Source organism: Rhopalosiphum maidis, chromosome 1 (genome assembly GCF_003676215.2).
Source record: "Rhopalosiphum maidis isolate BTI-1 chromosome 1, ASM367621v3, whole genome shotgun sequence".
Lineage (NCBI taxonomy): Eukaryota > Metazoa > Arthropoda > Insecta > Hemiptera > Aphididae > Rhopalosiphum > Rhopalosiphum maidis.
Genome location: NC_040877.1, coordinates 60,274,343 through 60,295,020, shown reverse-complemented (window position 1 = coordinate 60,295,020; position 20,678 = coordinate 60,274,343). Strand labels below are relative to the sequence as shown.

Here is a 20,678-nt window from a genome sequence, read left to right as displayed (position 1 = left end):
AGAAATAACCCAGGTATTGTCATTTTTAGGTTACTGTAAAAATGTAAAAAAAACCCATGTTTTGAAATTTAAGATTTTTTCACATAGCTATTATACACACGTAGTTCTTATATTTAACTATACATATTATTATGATTTAGTATTTAAATTATATTATCTATTACCTCGATCTCTTGATTGCGATCTTCCACGACATTTTGTTGTTGCCTCAAGTTGGTTTCCAATTCTTTATTTCTCTCTAACAGAGTTTTGCCTAGTTCAGCGGCTAGCTGTAAGTCTGCAACACGACGTAATCGATTATAAGTAAGTTATGAAAGCAATCAATTTACACTGTGTTACGTACAATAACAAATAATAATACATTATAAATTCTTAGTGGACAATAATAACGACTTCATGTTTGAATCGAGATTTCCACTTAGAAATCGAAGAATAATTATATTATCACGTCGGGTACCTACTATAACGCTTCATCTTTATTAACTTAAATGATTTGTCAAAGACCAAGATTTATTCTATTTATTCTAATTATATCGATCGGTCGTGATCTTCGGTAGTAACCATTTCGTCCGGTGTTCGTAATAGTGTAATACCTACATAAGAAGGTAGTTAAACATGGTATTTCGAAAGCGTCGCAATTCCATAGAAGGAAGGTAGGAAGGTTCTTCGGCGAGACTTCGTGATCAAACGGAGAAAACATTTTTTTTTTTTTTGATTTTCGTTCCGATTTGGTTTTTTCATTGAAAGCTTACTAACTGGGTTAGCCTATCAGGTTAACCTCGATTGTAATACAACTGAACACACGAATTGGTTTTCGTTAAAGCTATACATATTATAACGATGTTGCGTATTCAACTGGGTTGGTCTTGGCAGTAATTCGTATTGCATAAAACGTTAGGTATTTTATTTTGTTTTGTGGCTTTTTGATAATCATCAAAATCGGACAAAAAACATAAAATATAGATACATGTAAGTTTCTACATACATCTTACACTTTCAACCAATTTATAATGACAAAAATAAATGTTTATATTTTATACATAAAACCTACACTGTAGTCGCAATTAGTTCTGTTGAAAGTTAGAAAGACATAGAGCTACCTATATATTAAAGATAGAAATGAAATGATATTTAAGGTACCTTATAATAACCACTTATATGGCCATATATTTATATATGCATTATAATATATATATGAATACACACTTCATAGGTTATATATCATTATTATAGACTACAACAACATATTATTATATCAATTTTTGAGTTCAAATAGTACTTAATTCTCAATTAGTTATGAGACGTTGTATACTCTGCCTATTGGAATCAATAATTTCGAATACATATTATAATTGTCTAATTATTTAATCACTTAAAGTTACAATTTCATCGCATTATTCTAATTAAAAATGATTATTTTAATGCATAATGAAACAGAATATATCATATAATTTTATATTAAAATTATGCATTTTATATTGTAATAAAATTAATTTATTGTAAGTGTACCTATATCAATAAATACGTAATAATAATATACAAGATTGATTTAATTTGAAATAAGATTTAGTAATGTAAATTGTACTTAATGTATTAAGAGATAACTGATATTAAGAGGTAAATTGATTGAAATTTTGTATTACTTATTAAAAATTGATTATTTACTAAACAAATTAGAATCAAAGTAACTTTCTAGAAAATTTGTATTTTCTTCTATCAAATCAAATCAATAATTATAATTTAATACATGATATGGGTATGAAAATTACATTATTTATTATGTTTAGATATATTTAATTTTTGAAGTGTATTATTTTTTTAAAGAAAAAAAGTTTATGATTGATTTATAAGAAATTGATAACGTATAATATATAATTAGTACGTAAGTAGATTGAACAGTTATTTTACCATCATAAATTTTCTCTTTAAAATCATTCACGAATCATGATGTTAATATAAATACGCAATAAAAACACAAACATACGTTTTTTCTATTTATTTAAAAGCTTAATAACATTGATTGAATAGATTATTTTATAATCAATGGTAATAGGTATGTTGTATAAGAAATAATATTATAAGATCTAAATGATCCAATATATTTTGTCAAGTGTGTTTAGTGTAGTGTTTATACCTTGTGGACCGCGAAGACATTCCAACTCGATTGTATAATCCCAGCAATCCAGAGAAGCTAAATCCGACGTAGGAGTAATATTTTTATCCATATTCGTGATTTTAATGCATATTTTTTTTTGCGTAAAAAACGTACATCTCTTCTTTATTTTGAATCGTGCATAATCGTGAAATTAGGAATTATAAATGCGTGGCCTGGGAAATGTATGCATATATAGGTATATGATATATTATAAATGTATAGTGTTAAGTATATTAAGCAAAAAAATCTTAGTTTTTGTTTTTCACGTCACGTTATGCATACTAATAAACAAATAATATTGTTACACTACGAACAATAGACATCCAAAACTTGCTCAAAGAAAAACTAATTGTTATATCGACGGTGTTGTATGTATGAGGTACCTATCATATTCTGAGGTCGGTATATACATAACCTTAAGGTATTAATATATTGAAACGAGTTTAATGAATGTTTGATTTGTTTGACCTGCCATTTGAACTAATGAATGTCGAGTAAAAAATAAAATAAACTATGAAAATTTAAGTCACGACTCACGAACTTTACTTTTTTCTATTCATGAATATTACAACTAATGTAAGACGTTTTTAAAAAATATATGATTTTGAATATTTAGTTTAGCCTATTATTTAACTATATTCAATATTCTCTTAAAGAAACAAAGAAAAATATAATATTATGTAATTTTAAACCTTTACTCAGTTTATAGTTTTATACAGAGCAATTATAATAACTTATTTTCATAATTTTCCAATGTACAGTATTCAAGTTTTTAAATCAATTCAACAGCAAGTATTCTAAAATTTAACGGCATTTGTTCTATTCTTTATAGAAAGTAAAATATACTATTTTGAGAACATTAAAATGTACATATATATATATAATATATATATTCACATAAGTATTTAGATAAAGTCAACAAGGTGTAATATAAAAATGAATTTGTATTATACTCATAAAGATATAAAATGTGTTATAATTGATATTTACATTTGTTGTATGGTAAACGGTTATCTACTGAAATATGTAGATTATCAACAGTGTACATCTACGCTCTATGCAAATATTTGTTAGAAAACAAAAAAATAAGAGTTCAAATATACGTATAAAAATAATATACATAATTTGTATATTGTGCACAGAAAACTTGATATAATAAAATATAGTGATACAAACGGGCTTCAATTCAGTGTAAATTACCTAATAACTGGTCAATAAACAAAAATTTATTTTTTTTAAAGTCAGATTATCAGGTCATACAGGTAAATAAGTTATTATTTAATTTACAGTATTAATTTTGATTTTATAGTAAGTTTATAAATTTATTGCTATTTAGTTAAATACGAAATTCACAGTACATTTATTTTATTTTATTGTAATTGATGTACTTACAATAATTTGCGATTTAGGAAATTTATAGGAATGTAAAATACTAAAATATGTCTACATAAAATATAAAAAAAACAATTAAAATTTTAGTATAAATCTAGACAATTCAGTAACTGGTCATTTTTGTACGTACTGAAATTAAAATATATATATATATTTTTTTTTTATTTGAATTTATCAAATTATTATTATTATTATTATTTTGAAAAATAAATGATTCCATATCATGGCAACATTTTTTGGTGTAAGTTAGTACTGTAACAAATTTATATATTTATTGATTAATTTCGTGTTTTACAAAATAGTGTAATCGAATAGTACAATTAAGTTTAGAAAAACACATTTTAAATTTAGATACATTATTATTTATCATGCGTTTGAACATAAATAATTGTTTATTGTGTAGGTATGTTTAATTTATGCGCTAGTATAATTTCTATTATATAAGCCTATAAAAGTATGGAACATAATGAGCATTTGAATTTCAAATAATAATTTAAAAAGAGAAATTATAGGTAATTGATTGATTTAATTTTCAGCGAAGGAAAAGTAATATTTTATTATGACCGACCCCGTGTATATAATATCAAAACAGGTGTATCACGAATGTATGACACTTGTACATAAAAATATGTCAAACCTTCATGATACGCCCCGTGTGAATACAGACCGCGTAACTGTACAGTGTACATAATATACGTCATGTATAATATTATTATACTTGTATGAACAAATAATTCGAAAGAATCATATAGATACTCGTACCTTCTTACATATACTTGGAAACAAACGAGTATAATAAATAATAATAACGTAAATTCGGCTATTGGACAACGCGTATCGTCGTTGAGAAATTACGCGTAAAGGAAATGTGCACTAAAGATCACCTAACTGTGATACTCGATGTACCAACACAATCGACATAGGTCGAATATATTATTATGTAATAAGTCGTGGATATAATCGGATAGTGTCTGTACGATCATCGGCTTATAGTTATTTCGTATCGTAAATAATAGCGATGGCATTTTGATAAATCGGTTTACTACTAAAATAAATTAATGTTAATAGGAGGTATACGCGCGTATTGTCGTGTAGAGTGATTTTTCCGTCATTTTAACCGTCGACGGTTGATCAATAAATTACTACATCACAGTATATCCATACACTCCAAAAGAGAGCAGGTTTTGATGAGCATTTTATAATAATACAATAATACAATAAAACCACCCCCGCAAAGTTTGGATGTCGTAATGTCGTCGTGATGCAATCGTGGCCCGAAAAAGTCGAGATCTTATTCGTGTACACAGAAAAACTTCATACCCTTTCCGCGTTTCGTCCGGGCGGATAACGCGTCGTATTTGTACTATATACGACCCGCGGCGGACGTCAAAAGTCGCGGCTAAAGAAGAAAACCAAAAGACGTAGTGCGTATCTTTTATACCGGACGGAACTTTTGCACGACGTGTGTCGCACACGGGAAACGTAGTCACTGCGAGCGCGTGGCGCGAAAGCTCGGAAGAATAAAAAAAAAGGCGTGCGCGATATTACGAGTTAGCAATAATAACGGTACCGACGAACCGCGGGTCGTGTAATATCAAATTAATTTAAGTTGTCGCGTCGGTCCGCGAGTACACGTAAGTATCGCGCGAGCGGGTCGGCGTGCACGCGCCAAGAGACTGTTCCGCGGGAGAGCCCGGCGAGTAGCTGGATCGACAGTTTGGCGGCGGCGGCGCAGGTGTGCGTTGCATATTAGGTATAGAGAGGTGTACCTACTGCCTATTAGGCCGACGAGCGAACCGGAGTGCTGGAGTGCCTAAGCTACGTGCGGACGACCCGCAAACCGGTTACCCACACCGCCGATCGCCGTCGTCGTCGACGCCTGGCGGCCGGCACACGGTCTCGGCGACCGGAATTTTTCGTCGATCGCATTCCGCGGCGGCATCGTCGTCGTCGTGATGCAGTAATAACAATAATAATAATGATAATACTACGGGAATATTAGTACGCCGTGTCGCAGTATAATGTGTAGTATGTACGCAGTACGCGCCATGCATTTCGACACGTTTTAAAATATACGAAAATTTAACATACACGTGTATTATGCGTTAATAATATTATAATTATTAGATATAATAATAATAATAATAATGTACGTTTAAACTTTGGAAATTACACTATATCTACATATTATTATAACGCGAGAAAATTCCTAAATATTCGATCACTACATATTATTATATGTATATTATGATATATTTTGTTATAACACTGCTGCAGTATATTTTACAATATCATATGAATACTTGGTATATGGTTCGCCATTAAGTAATAGATTTCCGAAAGCTCAAAAAAATGCAATTTAAATAATATCAAATCCAGGACATTTTCTTCGGAGCATTCGAAGTTTTCACTGTACAATAATTATTTCATAGAAATTTAATTAATTTAAAACCTATAAATTATATACTACTCTCGTCAAAAAAATAATTTAAATATTCCTATTAACCGAACGTTAAAATCAAGCCAATACTTTTCACGATTAAATTTAAACTTATTAAAAATAGCTTCAATTCAAATTATTAGATACTTAATATATTAAATTATATAAGTTGCAGTCCGGTAATTATTTTAGTATATGTAATTATGTTAATATCAAGTCTTGGCCTTCTCCTTTCAAGTAGATACGGATAATTATCATTATAAATATATCTATATAGGTATGTTCAATAGATCAATACCCATCTTAACTAAATAACTAGAAAATGCTGTTTCAAAACCAGCCATTCTCGAACAATAAATTGATCGGATTATTTAGTTTGTGTAAGTTTTAGAGTGAAAAGTTCAGAAGTATATTGTTTTTTAAAAGACAAGACTAAAAAAAAATTCACACTTTTATTAAAATATGAATGCAAAAAATTAAAATGAAAACAAAAAATTTCATTTTTAATTTTAAAGTTAATCTGTATGTAAATTTTTTCTAAATTTTAATTAAAAAAAAAAATTATATCTATTTGAAGTATGCTGCGGTCATTTGTTTTAGTACTATTTTGACAATAAATATTTTTTATTTATTAACTATTACACTATCATTTAATAGTAGATAAGTAAAATTTCATTGCGTATGTTTACAAAAAATATAGATAAAAACTTTTACATTTTTAAATTGAAAGCACTGTCAGAAATGATAGTTATAAACAAAGTCTTCCGTCTGAAGAATCGAGCGCGAAAAAAATATACGTATAATCGTACATTCACGCTGTATACGCTTCCGAGGTCCATTCATCGTAATAATATCTCGCGGTCATGTTTGCCGTTAATTAACTATGCACTAACTGGGCCGCAAGGAAGGGGGAACCCGTCGCGGAGCACTTTGATCCTCGGACGTTACGAAATCGTCTGTATATTGTGGTAGTAGGTACGTATATTTATATTATACCAGCACTCGGCAGCATGTGTCTCAACTCTCAAAAAAGCGATACGAAATAATATAATAATAATATTGTAAATAATTACGCTTAAGTGCTATGAACTCTTCGTTTAGCTATACACGAACGGTGCTTCGACGCGTTTAGAGAGGTAGTTAATATTATTATTGTGAATATCATAGTAATATATTTCTGATGTAGGCACATATGGCTGCGTAGTGTCGTGCTCAGATAACTACGATGCGGGAGACATTTGACATAGGATTTCGGATTCGCACGTTTTACTTTATGTTATAACTTATATAAATAACTATATATACCTATATACATTTTACACATTGCACATTTTACCTATATGGCCGTCAAAATAAACATCATTATAATCATAATTATTTCTTTTATCTTCTTTTTTTTAAATAATCATTACGTTTTTTTTTTTACAACTTGTTTCGTCGGAAAACAAAAAAGCCGACTCGAGATGAAATCACTAATCATAACTGTCATAGAATTACAGGCGAACCAGTATGAAGTACTCTTTAATATATATTTTATATTATATTTTGTTAATTTCCAGCAAACCAGCCACCAGGTTTTAAATTTTATAAATATTTAAATTAAAAAAAAAAAAAATTATTAAAAGAAATAAAATAATAAATATTATATAACATACGTACACTATTCAAATATCTATTATTAAATGTAACGTTTAAGTTTTGATTTTAATGATTGTTTTACTTTAGGACTTTAGGTATTTGTATCTAATTTTACATTATCACGAAACAGTTTGACATTGTCAAGTGTCAACCATTTTGTACTTTGTTTTCATAATGCGAAACCAGATACTATATCTGAGTAAATAGTTGAACAATTAACTAAACTTTATACAGCTGGTGTTCAATAAATATTTTAGGTAGGTACATTATTGTCATTTGTCAATACAAATAAAAACACACGGGACATAATTATAAAATAATAATTTTTTTTTAAATACTGCCGTTCTTAGAATATTAAGTTAGTTTAGTATTTTAGTTAAGGTGTTTATTTCAAATACTGTTGACGTGGATAATATTTCATTTAAAAACACACTAAAAATATCCATTGCTATACGAGTATAAGAATCACAACAAGTTCTCTATAGCCATTATTGAAACCTATTCAGTAGTAATATTTCGGAAATATCGGGTATACTCGTTCACACGTATTGTTATTATAATATGTTCTTTAACATTTAACTTATAAGCCGTTTTAATATTCTAATATTTATTATGTACCTACTTTAATAGAGATTCACATTAAAAATTATTCATTACAATTTTTATCAATCATGATATTAGCCATAACTGCAGAAATATGAGCAATATTAATAAATATTACAAATTGAAAACGTAGAATACAAACTGTATATTTTTAAACTTATAATGTTTCATTGTTATAAATATACACGCATTACACTTATATGTAGTGCATTCTGTGAATCATTCCAACTTAAAATTAGACGTTTTTGTTTTATTTAGGCCGTAAGCCGTGAGATACTAATTACATTACATATACGTATATGTATTATGTGTATACTGCTGTATAGTGGAACAGTGTCATGAATATTCAAACCTTAACCTTAAATAATACTTAAATACGTATAAAAGCAAATTAAAGGGTGCAGTTGAATGAAATGTAAAATATTTGACACCATATGGTACTGTGGAGATTATTATGTTTTAGAAATAGAGCATACATATAGGCGTGGTTATTATATTATATAGTTATAGTTTATATATGTGTGATAGATATATCTAGTGAAATTTCAAAACTACCTATAATATGTCAAATACACATATACCTACCATATATTATGCTATTAAAGATACAGATAATATTGAACAATTTATAATATATAATCAAGTAAATGTGTGTTCGCAATATAAAATATATATATATTCCAGATACAATAGATACAAAGTATATTATATAAATGTATGTTTTGAGTAAATTTAAATTTGCAGACCTGGTCATTAAACATTAAATACGCCTCTGTCTACAAATAATGTTTAGTAATTATTTATTATTGTTAATAATAGTTATTAATCATTATCAGACATTATCAAATTATATGACGTACTTTCCTATATATAGTATTAAAAATATGAGTAGAGTAATAATACCAAGTTATTGATTAATCAAAAATGATAATAAATATTATAAAGTAATTATTAATTAATTTATAGATTATAAACTACATGTATATAAAAGATTAAAAGAACTAAGTATAAAATAAAACTACTACTAATACTTTCTACTGAAATTTAGGCAGATATTTTTTTAACACTTGTACTTATTAGCATAGTAAATAAATATAAAATCATTTAGATTAATTATTTAGAGTAGGTATATTCAGTTGAGTTATCAATAAAAAATTAATATTAATTAAGATTGGTATTTTAACATTTTACTTGTTTGGACTTTGAAGTTAATTCATTTATACGAGTCAATAAAGTGTTTAGAGAATTAATGATTAATAAAAGACTTAAAATATAAAATAAATACAACCACAAATAGTTAAATAAGCAAAACTTTTGCAAAAAGCTACACTGAAGCACAAACACGCTTATAACATTTTTCAAAAATTATCTTTTATCTATAAAATGCTAAAATTAAATCGATAATGGTGAACAGAACTTGACTACTTTTATTTGGCAAAATCTATAATATTATAGCTAATACATTATTAAGTTTTGAACAGAAAACGAAATTAAGAAATAAATTTCACATATTAAAATAATAATTATATGTTTTTTTAATCGTAATATTAATCCGGAAATATACATTCTTATTTTATATTTTTCACTTCCTATTTCCAAACAATGAAGCAGGTAACCCGATAATAAACATTCATTTTTTTCATAATTTTATCACGTGTAAACACGTACTGAAGATTTTTACGATGGATTTATATTTACTGAACAAATGGACTGTTGGTATTTTAAATTCTGTAAAATTAGTATGTTATTATACGTGTCGATTAAAATGATTATTGATTGTTTATTTTTGAATACATCATCGAAAACCAACAATAACTATGAAATTAACACATGAGATTATATAAATCCACGTAGGTATAATAAATATCTTTCAGATTTTAAAGTTTAAACAATATGTGAGATAAGATACTTACTATAATCATGTACACATGGTAATCTATTATCTTTAATCTAGCGATAATTTTCAAAAAAATTTTAACTTATATAATATTTTTATTTTTGTTTGTAACTAGTATTAAAAATATAATTACATAGTCGTTTACATATTATAAAGATTCAAGTTTTCTAAAATCTCTCGTACTCTATTTTATACAATAAAATAACACGAGCTTTTGACTTTCTAACGGACGCCGTAATATTTTGAATGGAAAATAATTTCCAGTAAATACCGATTTGAAAAGAATAACAAGTTGCCATACATTCCATTCACACGATATCGTCAACATTATGTATATTTAAGACAATAAGCAATGTTTAAAACATTACACTAATACACTATGTTGTCGAAAAACAAATACTCATTATAATTGACAGCATGCATTAGTAAATACATCTATAAGGCATATTCGTCGTTTCGTAACGAATCCTAAATATGTAAATACAACTTAAGAATTATCTGCAAAGTGTGGAAGACTCGAAGACACACATAGTCCATTATTTTATAACAAGTCTTGTTTGCAAAGTGCATCGAACTATCGAGATTCCCCCTTGAGCAATTTATGTATGGAAAGTATTTCTTTTACTTGTTGTATAGTCAATATATACACTGAAGTAACAATCATAACCACTTGATTATTATGATGCACGAAGAAAAATCTCACCCATGAGGCAATACTTTAATAATTATAATAAAAAATGTTGTATTGAATGCTTATTAAATAAAGGTGGCTCACGACTGGGAAATTTTAAGCTATTGTTTCAAAATCAAAATGTGATATATTTGAAAAGTGAAGGTATTCGTGCAAAATATATATTATATATATATGCACAAAATATAACAAGAAAATAATTATTAAGATATAGTCTAACCCTCGTGAAACAGGAAATCCGAATTTGGAGATAACTATTTTAGTTGCATAAGACACACACATATAACGTGATACATTTTATTTGAATAATAAATTTATAATTTATAATATTATATATACGTATAGTGAAATTAAATGCACATCATAAGAAGTTTTTATTAAACTTATTTAACTTCGTAGTGTATATAATTTAAATTTTCCTAACAATTTAAAATTCAATCGTCTAACTATACTTGTATGTTATCATGAATATCGTCCAAGTTGCAGGAAATATGCATCAGGATTGTATCGAACATATTTAAATATAATTTGACGGTTAGGCTGCAACCACAAACAATTAGTTATTTTTTCTCGATTATTTCAATCGCTAATTGTTATTGATGTGCATATAAATATATATACAACACAAATTAGTTAAGATCCCATAGTTATGTACGCAACTTTTTATATATCAATAAGACAATAACCAAACACATTATATATATAACAGAACATAGATATGGGAATTTTAAAGTTCTGAAACCGTCATTTTAACATACCCAGTCGCGTTCATAATATGAAGTATATAAGTATATTATACTAATTCATAATTGGAGTTAAAAGAGTCATAAGACTTAGTTATTTAAATTTGTATTTTCAAATATGTACAGATAACATAGTGGTCTTCAAATTTAAAATTGGGAATTGGAAATCATCTAACTGATAAATAACACAAACATTGTTTAATTTTATACATAATTAGTTATATTACCCGACATTGCCAGGGGATAAATGAAACCAAGATGGGCATTCCACCTGCGGCAGATAGTAATTGGTAACTTTTTTTTTTACGTGCATATAACCAATTGCAAACAGAAATAAACGAATATGCGGTTATGATTTTAATATAATTATAGTAGCGAGTAAACGACTCCAAAGTAATGAGTTCAATTTATTATCTAAATCTTCTTCGAATCGTCAAAATTGGCCGAATATTTGTAATTCTATTAAACTACCTATATTTATTATAATTACTCAATCTTTTCTGTTTTGATTCAGTTTAAATATTTTCAATTGTACTTATCAAAAGCGGTCGAACATTTTTTTTAGTATTTTGGTAGGCACAAACCTCAAATACATATTTTGCCTTTAATATAGTTGTTATTCGATTTTATATTTTTATATAATACAAGTTTTATTAGTCTTTTTACCATAGTTTTGTTAGCTCTATATTAAATAATTGAATACAATAAAAACAATTAAATACAATCATATTAACTATTTTATTATCGGTAACTTATGGCAACCCTAAACATATTATATAATCAAACAAATATTCTATTTGCATGAGCTAAAACAGAATTTCATGGACTGAACCGGTCTATAGGAGTTGTAAAACTAATGCTAAACGACAAATCCTACCTGAGTTATAAGAAATCTATTGATTTAACTTTTAATGAAAATTGTCTAGTAATTTTTTAGTCTAGACATAGGGAAACATTCATTTTTATAAATAACATAGATAATTGTACAAATTGTGGTTCTCAACACACATAATAGATTATAGATTAAGTAAATTATACTAGTTAAAAATACGATGGAAATTTAATAAAATTCGTTATCAATGATAACTTATCATAAATTGTATAGTCAAAATATGTACAATGTTAAGTTCCATTAAGTAAAAGTAAAAAAAAATAAAACAAATGCTGTATGTGTTTGTGAACAACAATTTTATTTTTATTTTAAGTATCATATAATATTTAAATATTGAAATAAATAATATTTATCACACCTAAATAGTGATTTATAATTAAATGTTTACATATGCATTTTATAGATATTATAGTTTTATACGGTATTATCGTTTATAAAATGTTATATTTTATAGACTTTAGACCGGAGTATAATAAAAAATAAAGATTATAAAACCAAAGATCTAATCTTTTTAACACAGTAAGTTAGTTGTTGGTTAAATCATTTTCTTAACTTCTATTCAGCATCTAAGCTTACCAAATCATGTTTGGTCTATAAACATGATTACTTAAAAATATTTCATTGGTTTGAGATCAATAATATTGGTTTTTTTGTAGCTATGAATGCTACAACTATTTATTGTTAATAATAATTACCTGTTCTTTTTTAAGTAAAACATGTGATTGCAAAATTGAAATAATAAAAATTAAGTGGATAGCGAAGGTTTTATTAAATCATCAACTAAAATTGTAAAATTATTCAATGTTATTCAAATGTCTACATTTTGTATTGAATTAGGTTATACGCATATTGTTAATTTTGAAATAATACCTAGTGCATTGTATATCCATTAAATTTTATTTTTCTTAACATAACTTTATGATGGCTTCAGCTAGTCTTGCACGAGTCAATAATTGTTACTTATTGCATGATAAATATAAGATATATTGGTCATGGTTCGTGGGTCATTTGATGATTAATAATAACATGATTGTTTTCAAAACATGCTTGATGAACATCTTACTTAATTTGTTCATGCATATTGGACTATATCAAAATCAATTACTATAATCAATAGAGAAATAATAAAAATAAGTGAACTAGAAATATAGAATTATGATTAATTATTAATTATTGTAGTTTAGTAGTAAGTATAGCTATTTATTTATTTATTTTTAATTCTATGATGTTACTGCTATGTGTTTCATTCATATTGATTCAAATTTTAATAAATTTAGTTTTATATATATATGTGTATGTTACTGAAAATGATTTTTTCTTACTCATATATTATATATTTAAGATTAAAAGTTAATCATTTTAAAACCGTAATATATATATATGTATAGTCCATAAACTTTATTGACATAAAGATATTAGATAACAAATATTTAAATTTATTATTAAATATTAAATTTTATTATTGTGATCATTATAATACGGTTATATTAAATGCAGGAATATTTTATATACTATTATTATTTATTTTGTTTAGTGACTATAGTAAGGTATAATCAATGTTTAGTTGCATAGACTGTTAGAATTCTTTACGAGGTATAGAAAGTGTAAGTATACGATGGAAGTAGGAAATATGCTTAACCTTCGTTCAAGGTTATGGATTGACTTTTTTTGTTCACTTTTACCACACAGGATATGGCAGACTGACGGTTCAATTTAAAGAATCTGGAGACACATCGATGATTGAATATAAAGAAATACACGTACAATATAAAGCAATGGTATTTCATAATTTTCTCTCATAAACTGTTAAAATTAAGAAATGTTTATAAGATAAAATAGAAATAATTATGTGTACAAGGGTATAGGGAGTAGGGACTAATATATAGATATGGTATATCAAAAAAACAATATATTATTTTTTGATCGATAAACCTTTTTTTTAATTAAATTGTTAAATATTACTTGAATCAATCTATAAAAAAAAAAAATATATTTTCACTAACTTTTTGTAATTTAATTTACTTAAAAATACTTTAAGAATTTATCTTACTTATGGTAGATTACTCGATTTTTAAAGCATGACTTTTTAAAAACATTTTAGTGTTAGGAAAATGTACTTGAATAGCATATGGTTTAATGTATAAATAAATAATATGCATATTATTATATTACGGGTATAAACTATTATTTTCCCAACCATATAGCATATTCGAAGTCTTGATCTCTGCGTCTTCAATTCCTTATCTACTACATCTACGTGCGGTAGTCACAAAAAATATTTCATAGTTAATTTAATTATTAGTTAAATTTATTTATTAAATGTTCTAAATAGACGTATAAAATACACATAATTGTAAACCTAATAGTTTGTTTATGTCGCACTAAAATAATAAAACAATTCATTTAGCAATAACTTTATCTGATTTCCTACGTTTATCAACCAAATACATAAGCTTATATTCTTCTTTTAACTAAACACGAGATATTGGTAAATAGAGTTGTATGGTTTACTGTCTAATGTGTACACTATAAAGATTTCCAAAGATATGATTATGTTATTAACAATATTATTTATTATTGTTATTATTTTATTTATTGTATTATCTGGGATATTAATATAAGTATAAAAATTACAAAAAACAATGTAAATTAATAACCATTAAGGTTTTATTCAAGTGGTAAACCAATTATATTTAATATTTCTTTGTAGGAGATAGGTACTTCATGTACTTGTATATATATATATTACATAGACAATAGAGTACATAACTACGTTAAAAAAAACTGAATGGTGGTTACTGATTTTATCGTTGTTAGTTTTGATCAAGTTATGTCATAGATTTATTACTTGGCTTATTTAATTTTTTTTTTATACCTTATATATACACATAAACTATATGTTATCCCCTTTGTTGTAGTATAAAACTAACAATATTGCATTTGCAATGTTAATAACGAGGAACCGGTTCTCTTGTCAAGGAAGTTAAGGTATAAACATACGTTTGAAAGTAAAAATAAAACAACTGGTTTTGATCAGCGAACTCGAAACCGAAGTGAATCACTTAAAGTACCATATAGGCTTACAGTGCTTACACGCTGTGGGTACATATTATTACGATGGCATGATGCAATTGATCGAATCCCAAATTTCCAAAAACAATTGACATAAAACAAATGTTGTGAACTTCAACGCATGTGTGTAATATAATAACATGTAAAAGAACAAAACCAACTAGAATTCAATATCCATGACACAGTTTGAAACACTTTATAGAGCCTGTATGCATGGAAGACGAAACCTTGAAATAAGATAGGAAGATGATCACACTATTGTCATGCATTATTACAATACAAGTTAAAGAAAGTATCATGTAAACATTACTTTTCAGCTTATATAGTTATAAATCTTAAGTCTTAACTTATTATATATCAATCTAGTGTGTTAACTAAACCATCGGATTAGGTGTTAAATTTAAATAAGTAATTTTTTTAATAGGTAGGCTAATATTTATGGTATGATAAAATATTTAAGAAAATTGGGGTAGGATTTTTTTTTAAGCATTAATGAGGTATGTTAAACCGAATTTGCCGACATTTTTATTACTGTACCGAGAAAATCAAGGGACCTCCAAGTATCGATTGTTTTAAAGCACATTTTAAAGCATATGGAATCGTACTATACCCGAAAAAGTGATCACTGAACTAATAAAATAAAAATACAACATCATTGGGAAACCAATTACAAATACCTACAATTCCGTGCTTCAGAAAGCAATATTAAGAAATGTGTATTAATTATTATTGAATTTATTTAAAATGTCCATACCATTGTGATATACAGGCTGTACTTTAATAAATTTACTGTTAATTACAATATTAAATTTAATAAAAAATATTAAAATATTTTAGGTTTTTATCTGTTAAGTACATACATCGGGTTTTTGTTTACTAAAAATATGTACAGAATTAATGAAGGTTGGTAACTATTACATTAAAAATGATGTGAAAGAGCACACAAACATGCAGAATAGTTAATTCGAGTGAACACTATTTAAATTTACCTGTAGGTCTTTGGAATAATTGAGAATTCATATTTTTACGTTCACATTATTAAAGAATTAATGATGCACAATGAGTTATGCGGGATCTTCACCTTTCAATAATAACATTAATAATGGGACAATAACTGATTATTAAACTCGACATATTTCACCTTTGAAAGAAGCAAATTATTAAGTTGGCACAAATTCACATAGTAAGTAATTGTACAAAATTAATTCTTACGGCACTTTTAAATTAGCCTCATTCAAGTTTAATATTGTGTGGAAAATATTATCAATGAAAATATAAAAACTCAACGTAAACAATATTGCAGTATATAATTAATTTATATTATCATCGTATATTAATATATATATATATATATATATACATAATGTTATACGATTCTAGAGTTAATATTTGATGTTTTGAACCTCATGATTATTTTGAATAAGCTTGAGCGAGTATAACTATATTAAATCAGTAATTTAACGGAATTAGTCTCAACATATTAATCATGTTAAAATAATTCGTAAAAATAGTTATTATCGTAGAATGTTTTTTATGAAATTATTTAAACTTTGGAATTTAATCTTAAAAGTTTAAAACATTCATATTCTCGTACGTTATTTTATCTCGATATGTCCCAATTAGATAAATTATTGTTTAACTAATGTGTATACAAAGCCTATTTTATTATTTAAATCGCTGCTAATAAGTACTATATAAAATATATCACATATTATGTTATAGACTCAATGAATAATTATTTAATTGTTTAGAAATAATTATTAATTATATTTTTTGCTAGTAATACAAAAAATACAGGCTGCCCTGCATTTTACTTGTTAATCTTGTGAGTGTTCACAGATTCCATAGAAAAAAAGAACATTAAAATAGATAGTTATCAATACTTATTAATACATAAAAAAATAAACGATTGAACATATTGTATTAATTATAATAATATGACGTTTGTTGAACGTAAGCAATATAATTATATTTTTCAAACTAATTATTGTCTTCCGTTTATGACATAATAGTCTGTTGTACATTATAAACGGTCAAATTATGCTTTCCATTTCACTGCGCCGATAATAAATAATAATATTTTATTCATATTTAATATTGATCGAGTTTAAACGGAAGGGCAATATTTTATTTATATATGTATATATAATATTATAACATATTTCCAAATAACGGTAAAGGAAACCACGCAAAAAAACTTTGACATAAGGCAAACGAACCAGTTAGAAACTTCCAAATCGTGTTTAGCCTCAAACAATATTTATGCATTATTATATTTTTATTAATCTATAGATGTATTAGTTGGACCGAAAGTAAAAGTAGTCACGACCGTTTTCATGTATATATATATATATACACTTATTTATCTTAATGTAAACTTTTCATTGATCCAGGCTTACCGTTTAGAACACAAAACGAATCTTCAAATTCCATGCTGAGACACCGGTGCCGAACTCGTTGCATGATATTATTACTTGTCAAACAATATAATATGATATGTACTATTATTAAATGCCAAATACTAATAATTCAAACACGAACGAAATTCGGTCGTTCAACGAATAGAATTCAATGAGAATACTTAAAATAAATAAAAATCACGTCGTTATTGTTACTACATTAAATAAACGTCTACCGCTTTGTGTCGACCCTTGCCACGCTGCATCGCGATCAAGACTGAATTTCAACTATTATAAGTATTGATAACCTGGCCACATGCGAGCCCATACGCACGCGATTATGTTCAAGGCAAACGTATAATATTTCGTATATACAACTCGTTTACAGACCTGACCAAGCAATAATATTATATTATAAGCAGAAGCCGATCGTCATGAATTACCTCGTTAAATATTACTTAAGTGCGGACAATTTCGTTTTTAATTTTCATTCTATTTTGACATTGAAAATGAAAACGCGGAAAATGTGTATATTAACAAAAGAAAAATAAATCATTTACGAAATTGAATACACCGACAATTTTTTATGTACGAAAACATCATTAAATATTTTCGGGGAAAAAAATTATACTGAAGTTAATTGATTTTTAATATCACTATACTGTAAAATCTTTTATGAGTATGTATAGTATATGTACTATATGTATAAATGTATATATATAACACTACACTACTATGTCACGTACTCATGTAAACTTACAAAGTTTGCCAAACTATATATTATCAAAACTTAAATTAATTCAATTAATATTGAAACCTTTTAAATAGATAAGTTACGTAAGTAATGGAAAGCAATATCTATATATTTTTTTATTATAATACTTGTAATCTATCATGCTTCGTAGAATGTAGATACATCATTAGTATTCACGAATAATTATAATATACACTCGAAACATTTTGTTACTAATTATAAAAGATTTAAAAATTGAAGGGATAACATTTTATAAAAAAGCATAAGCATTATGTAATGAAATACGTAATGTATGATAATAGTTAATTATGAAGTGTTTCAAAAAATGTATTATTTCTGGGAAAAAATAAATATTAAATACCTACTATTTATGTTATTTTAAATAAAATATAAATAGTAAAGTTTTATATGGAGTATTTTCAAGCTTACATATTATTATAATATGTTTGTTGCATAATCACGAAAAATATAATTTTACTTTTAAATTCAGACTTAATATTTTTAATTATTCCGTGTAATTAATGGCTTATGGACGTCCACATAAATACTTAAGGGATCAAATGTGTATTAATATTTCTTTGTTTACTAGAGGAGAAATTTAAGAAATGTGTATCCCACGCTACCTTATAAAACACTTATCGTTCAAGTAGTGCGATGATAGAAGTAAATAAATTTCTCATCGCTTAATAGTTAATATAGATAGTAATATGTAATTAATAAATACCTTTAAACACCCGCATATACATGTTTTCTGTACTCCGAGGCGAAAAGATGAATATAATCTCGAAAGACGACCTCATAATAAAATATTTTTTGCCAAAGTTAACAATGGATGGTTCGACGAGTTTGACTTTTATTATTTTTCACACATTATACCCGAGGTGATATTTGTTCCCATTAATACACATATAACATTAATTAATTGTATTATCTGTATAGACCGTTATATGTGCCTTGCAGTATCTATTTTGCGAATGTATAACATTCAAAATATATGATATAACATTTGTCGACAAAGTGAACATAATGTGTCAACGTCAAGACTTACCAATTTGTCCACAATTTAAAATGTCTACCAAAGATAGAAAAACGTATAATTTGTAGAAAAACAACCAGCATCTTGAAAAAATCAATCTTGTAAAAATATAGGAAACGTCGTTACTTTTAATTCACAACGATTACCTAATGCAAAGTAAATTTCGTTCAGTTTGTTCCGTTTGATTTAGCTTTCACGGCGATTTGAATGAAAAAACCTAGCAATTTGATATAGATCAGACTAGAGTTTAAAATGGCCGGTAACTTATGCCTTTCTCCGACATAGGGTCATACTTTCTACGAACTTGGTGTAGTATAATCAGGCCTATTGTCTTTTTATTTATAACACATACCTCTTCAAAGTATTTAGCATATTTTAGCGACCAACATAATATGTAATAAATAATAATGTAATACCTAGGTATCACAATTAAAAATAATGACCAGATTTTAATCTCATATAAGATAGATTATAGAACTGATTATTGGAGTATAACTTTTATAATATTAAGTGTATTATACAATTATACATTAATATTAAATGAAAAAAGTATAGTAAAGTTAAATGTGAATATTTGTGAATATTAATACCTATTATATTTTTTTTAAATATTACTGTTTTTTATTAAAAAAAAAAAGAGTTTTGAACCTAAAACTAGTTTTATATTTAAATATACTAAAACATTATTTTTTTATTAGTATATCATTAGTAGGTACTATTTTATATAATTATGTTAAGAATTATGAAATCCCCATTAAGATATATTTTTTAAGCTCTAAAATGAATATATTTTTTTTTTTTTGACATTAGTTGGTGTGTTAAACTCTTAATTTAATTTTTAATAACTTTAAATGAAGATATGATGTTAGACTACAGTATATTTTACTATAGTCTAATAATAAAATTGAAATCACTAAGTAAAAATAAACGCTTTTAACGCCAAAATGTAAGTAGAAACTGAATGCA

General features: G+C 26.3%; 1 protein-coding gene across 4 annotated transcripts in view; it reads right to left on the bottom strand.

The window, feature by feature from the left end:
- Positions 1 to 20,678, bottom strand: part of LOC113560618 — a 34,987-nt gene that overhangs the window by 5,351 nt on the left and 8,958 nt on the right. For 2 of the 4 annotated variants that reach the window (XM_026966605.1, XM_026966604.1), the window contains exon 2: positions 165 to 277. In XM_026966605.1, coding sequence (XP_026822406.1) covers positions 165 to 277 — 113 coding nt within the window. Of the gene's footprint in view, positions 1 to 164; positions 278 to 2,134; positions 2,329 to 4,867; positions 5,227 to 17,922; positions 18,190 to 20,678 lie in introns of those variants that run through there. The other 2 variants (XM_026966603.1, XM_026966606.1) reach the window with 2 other exon arrangements.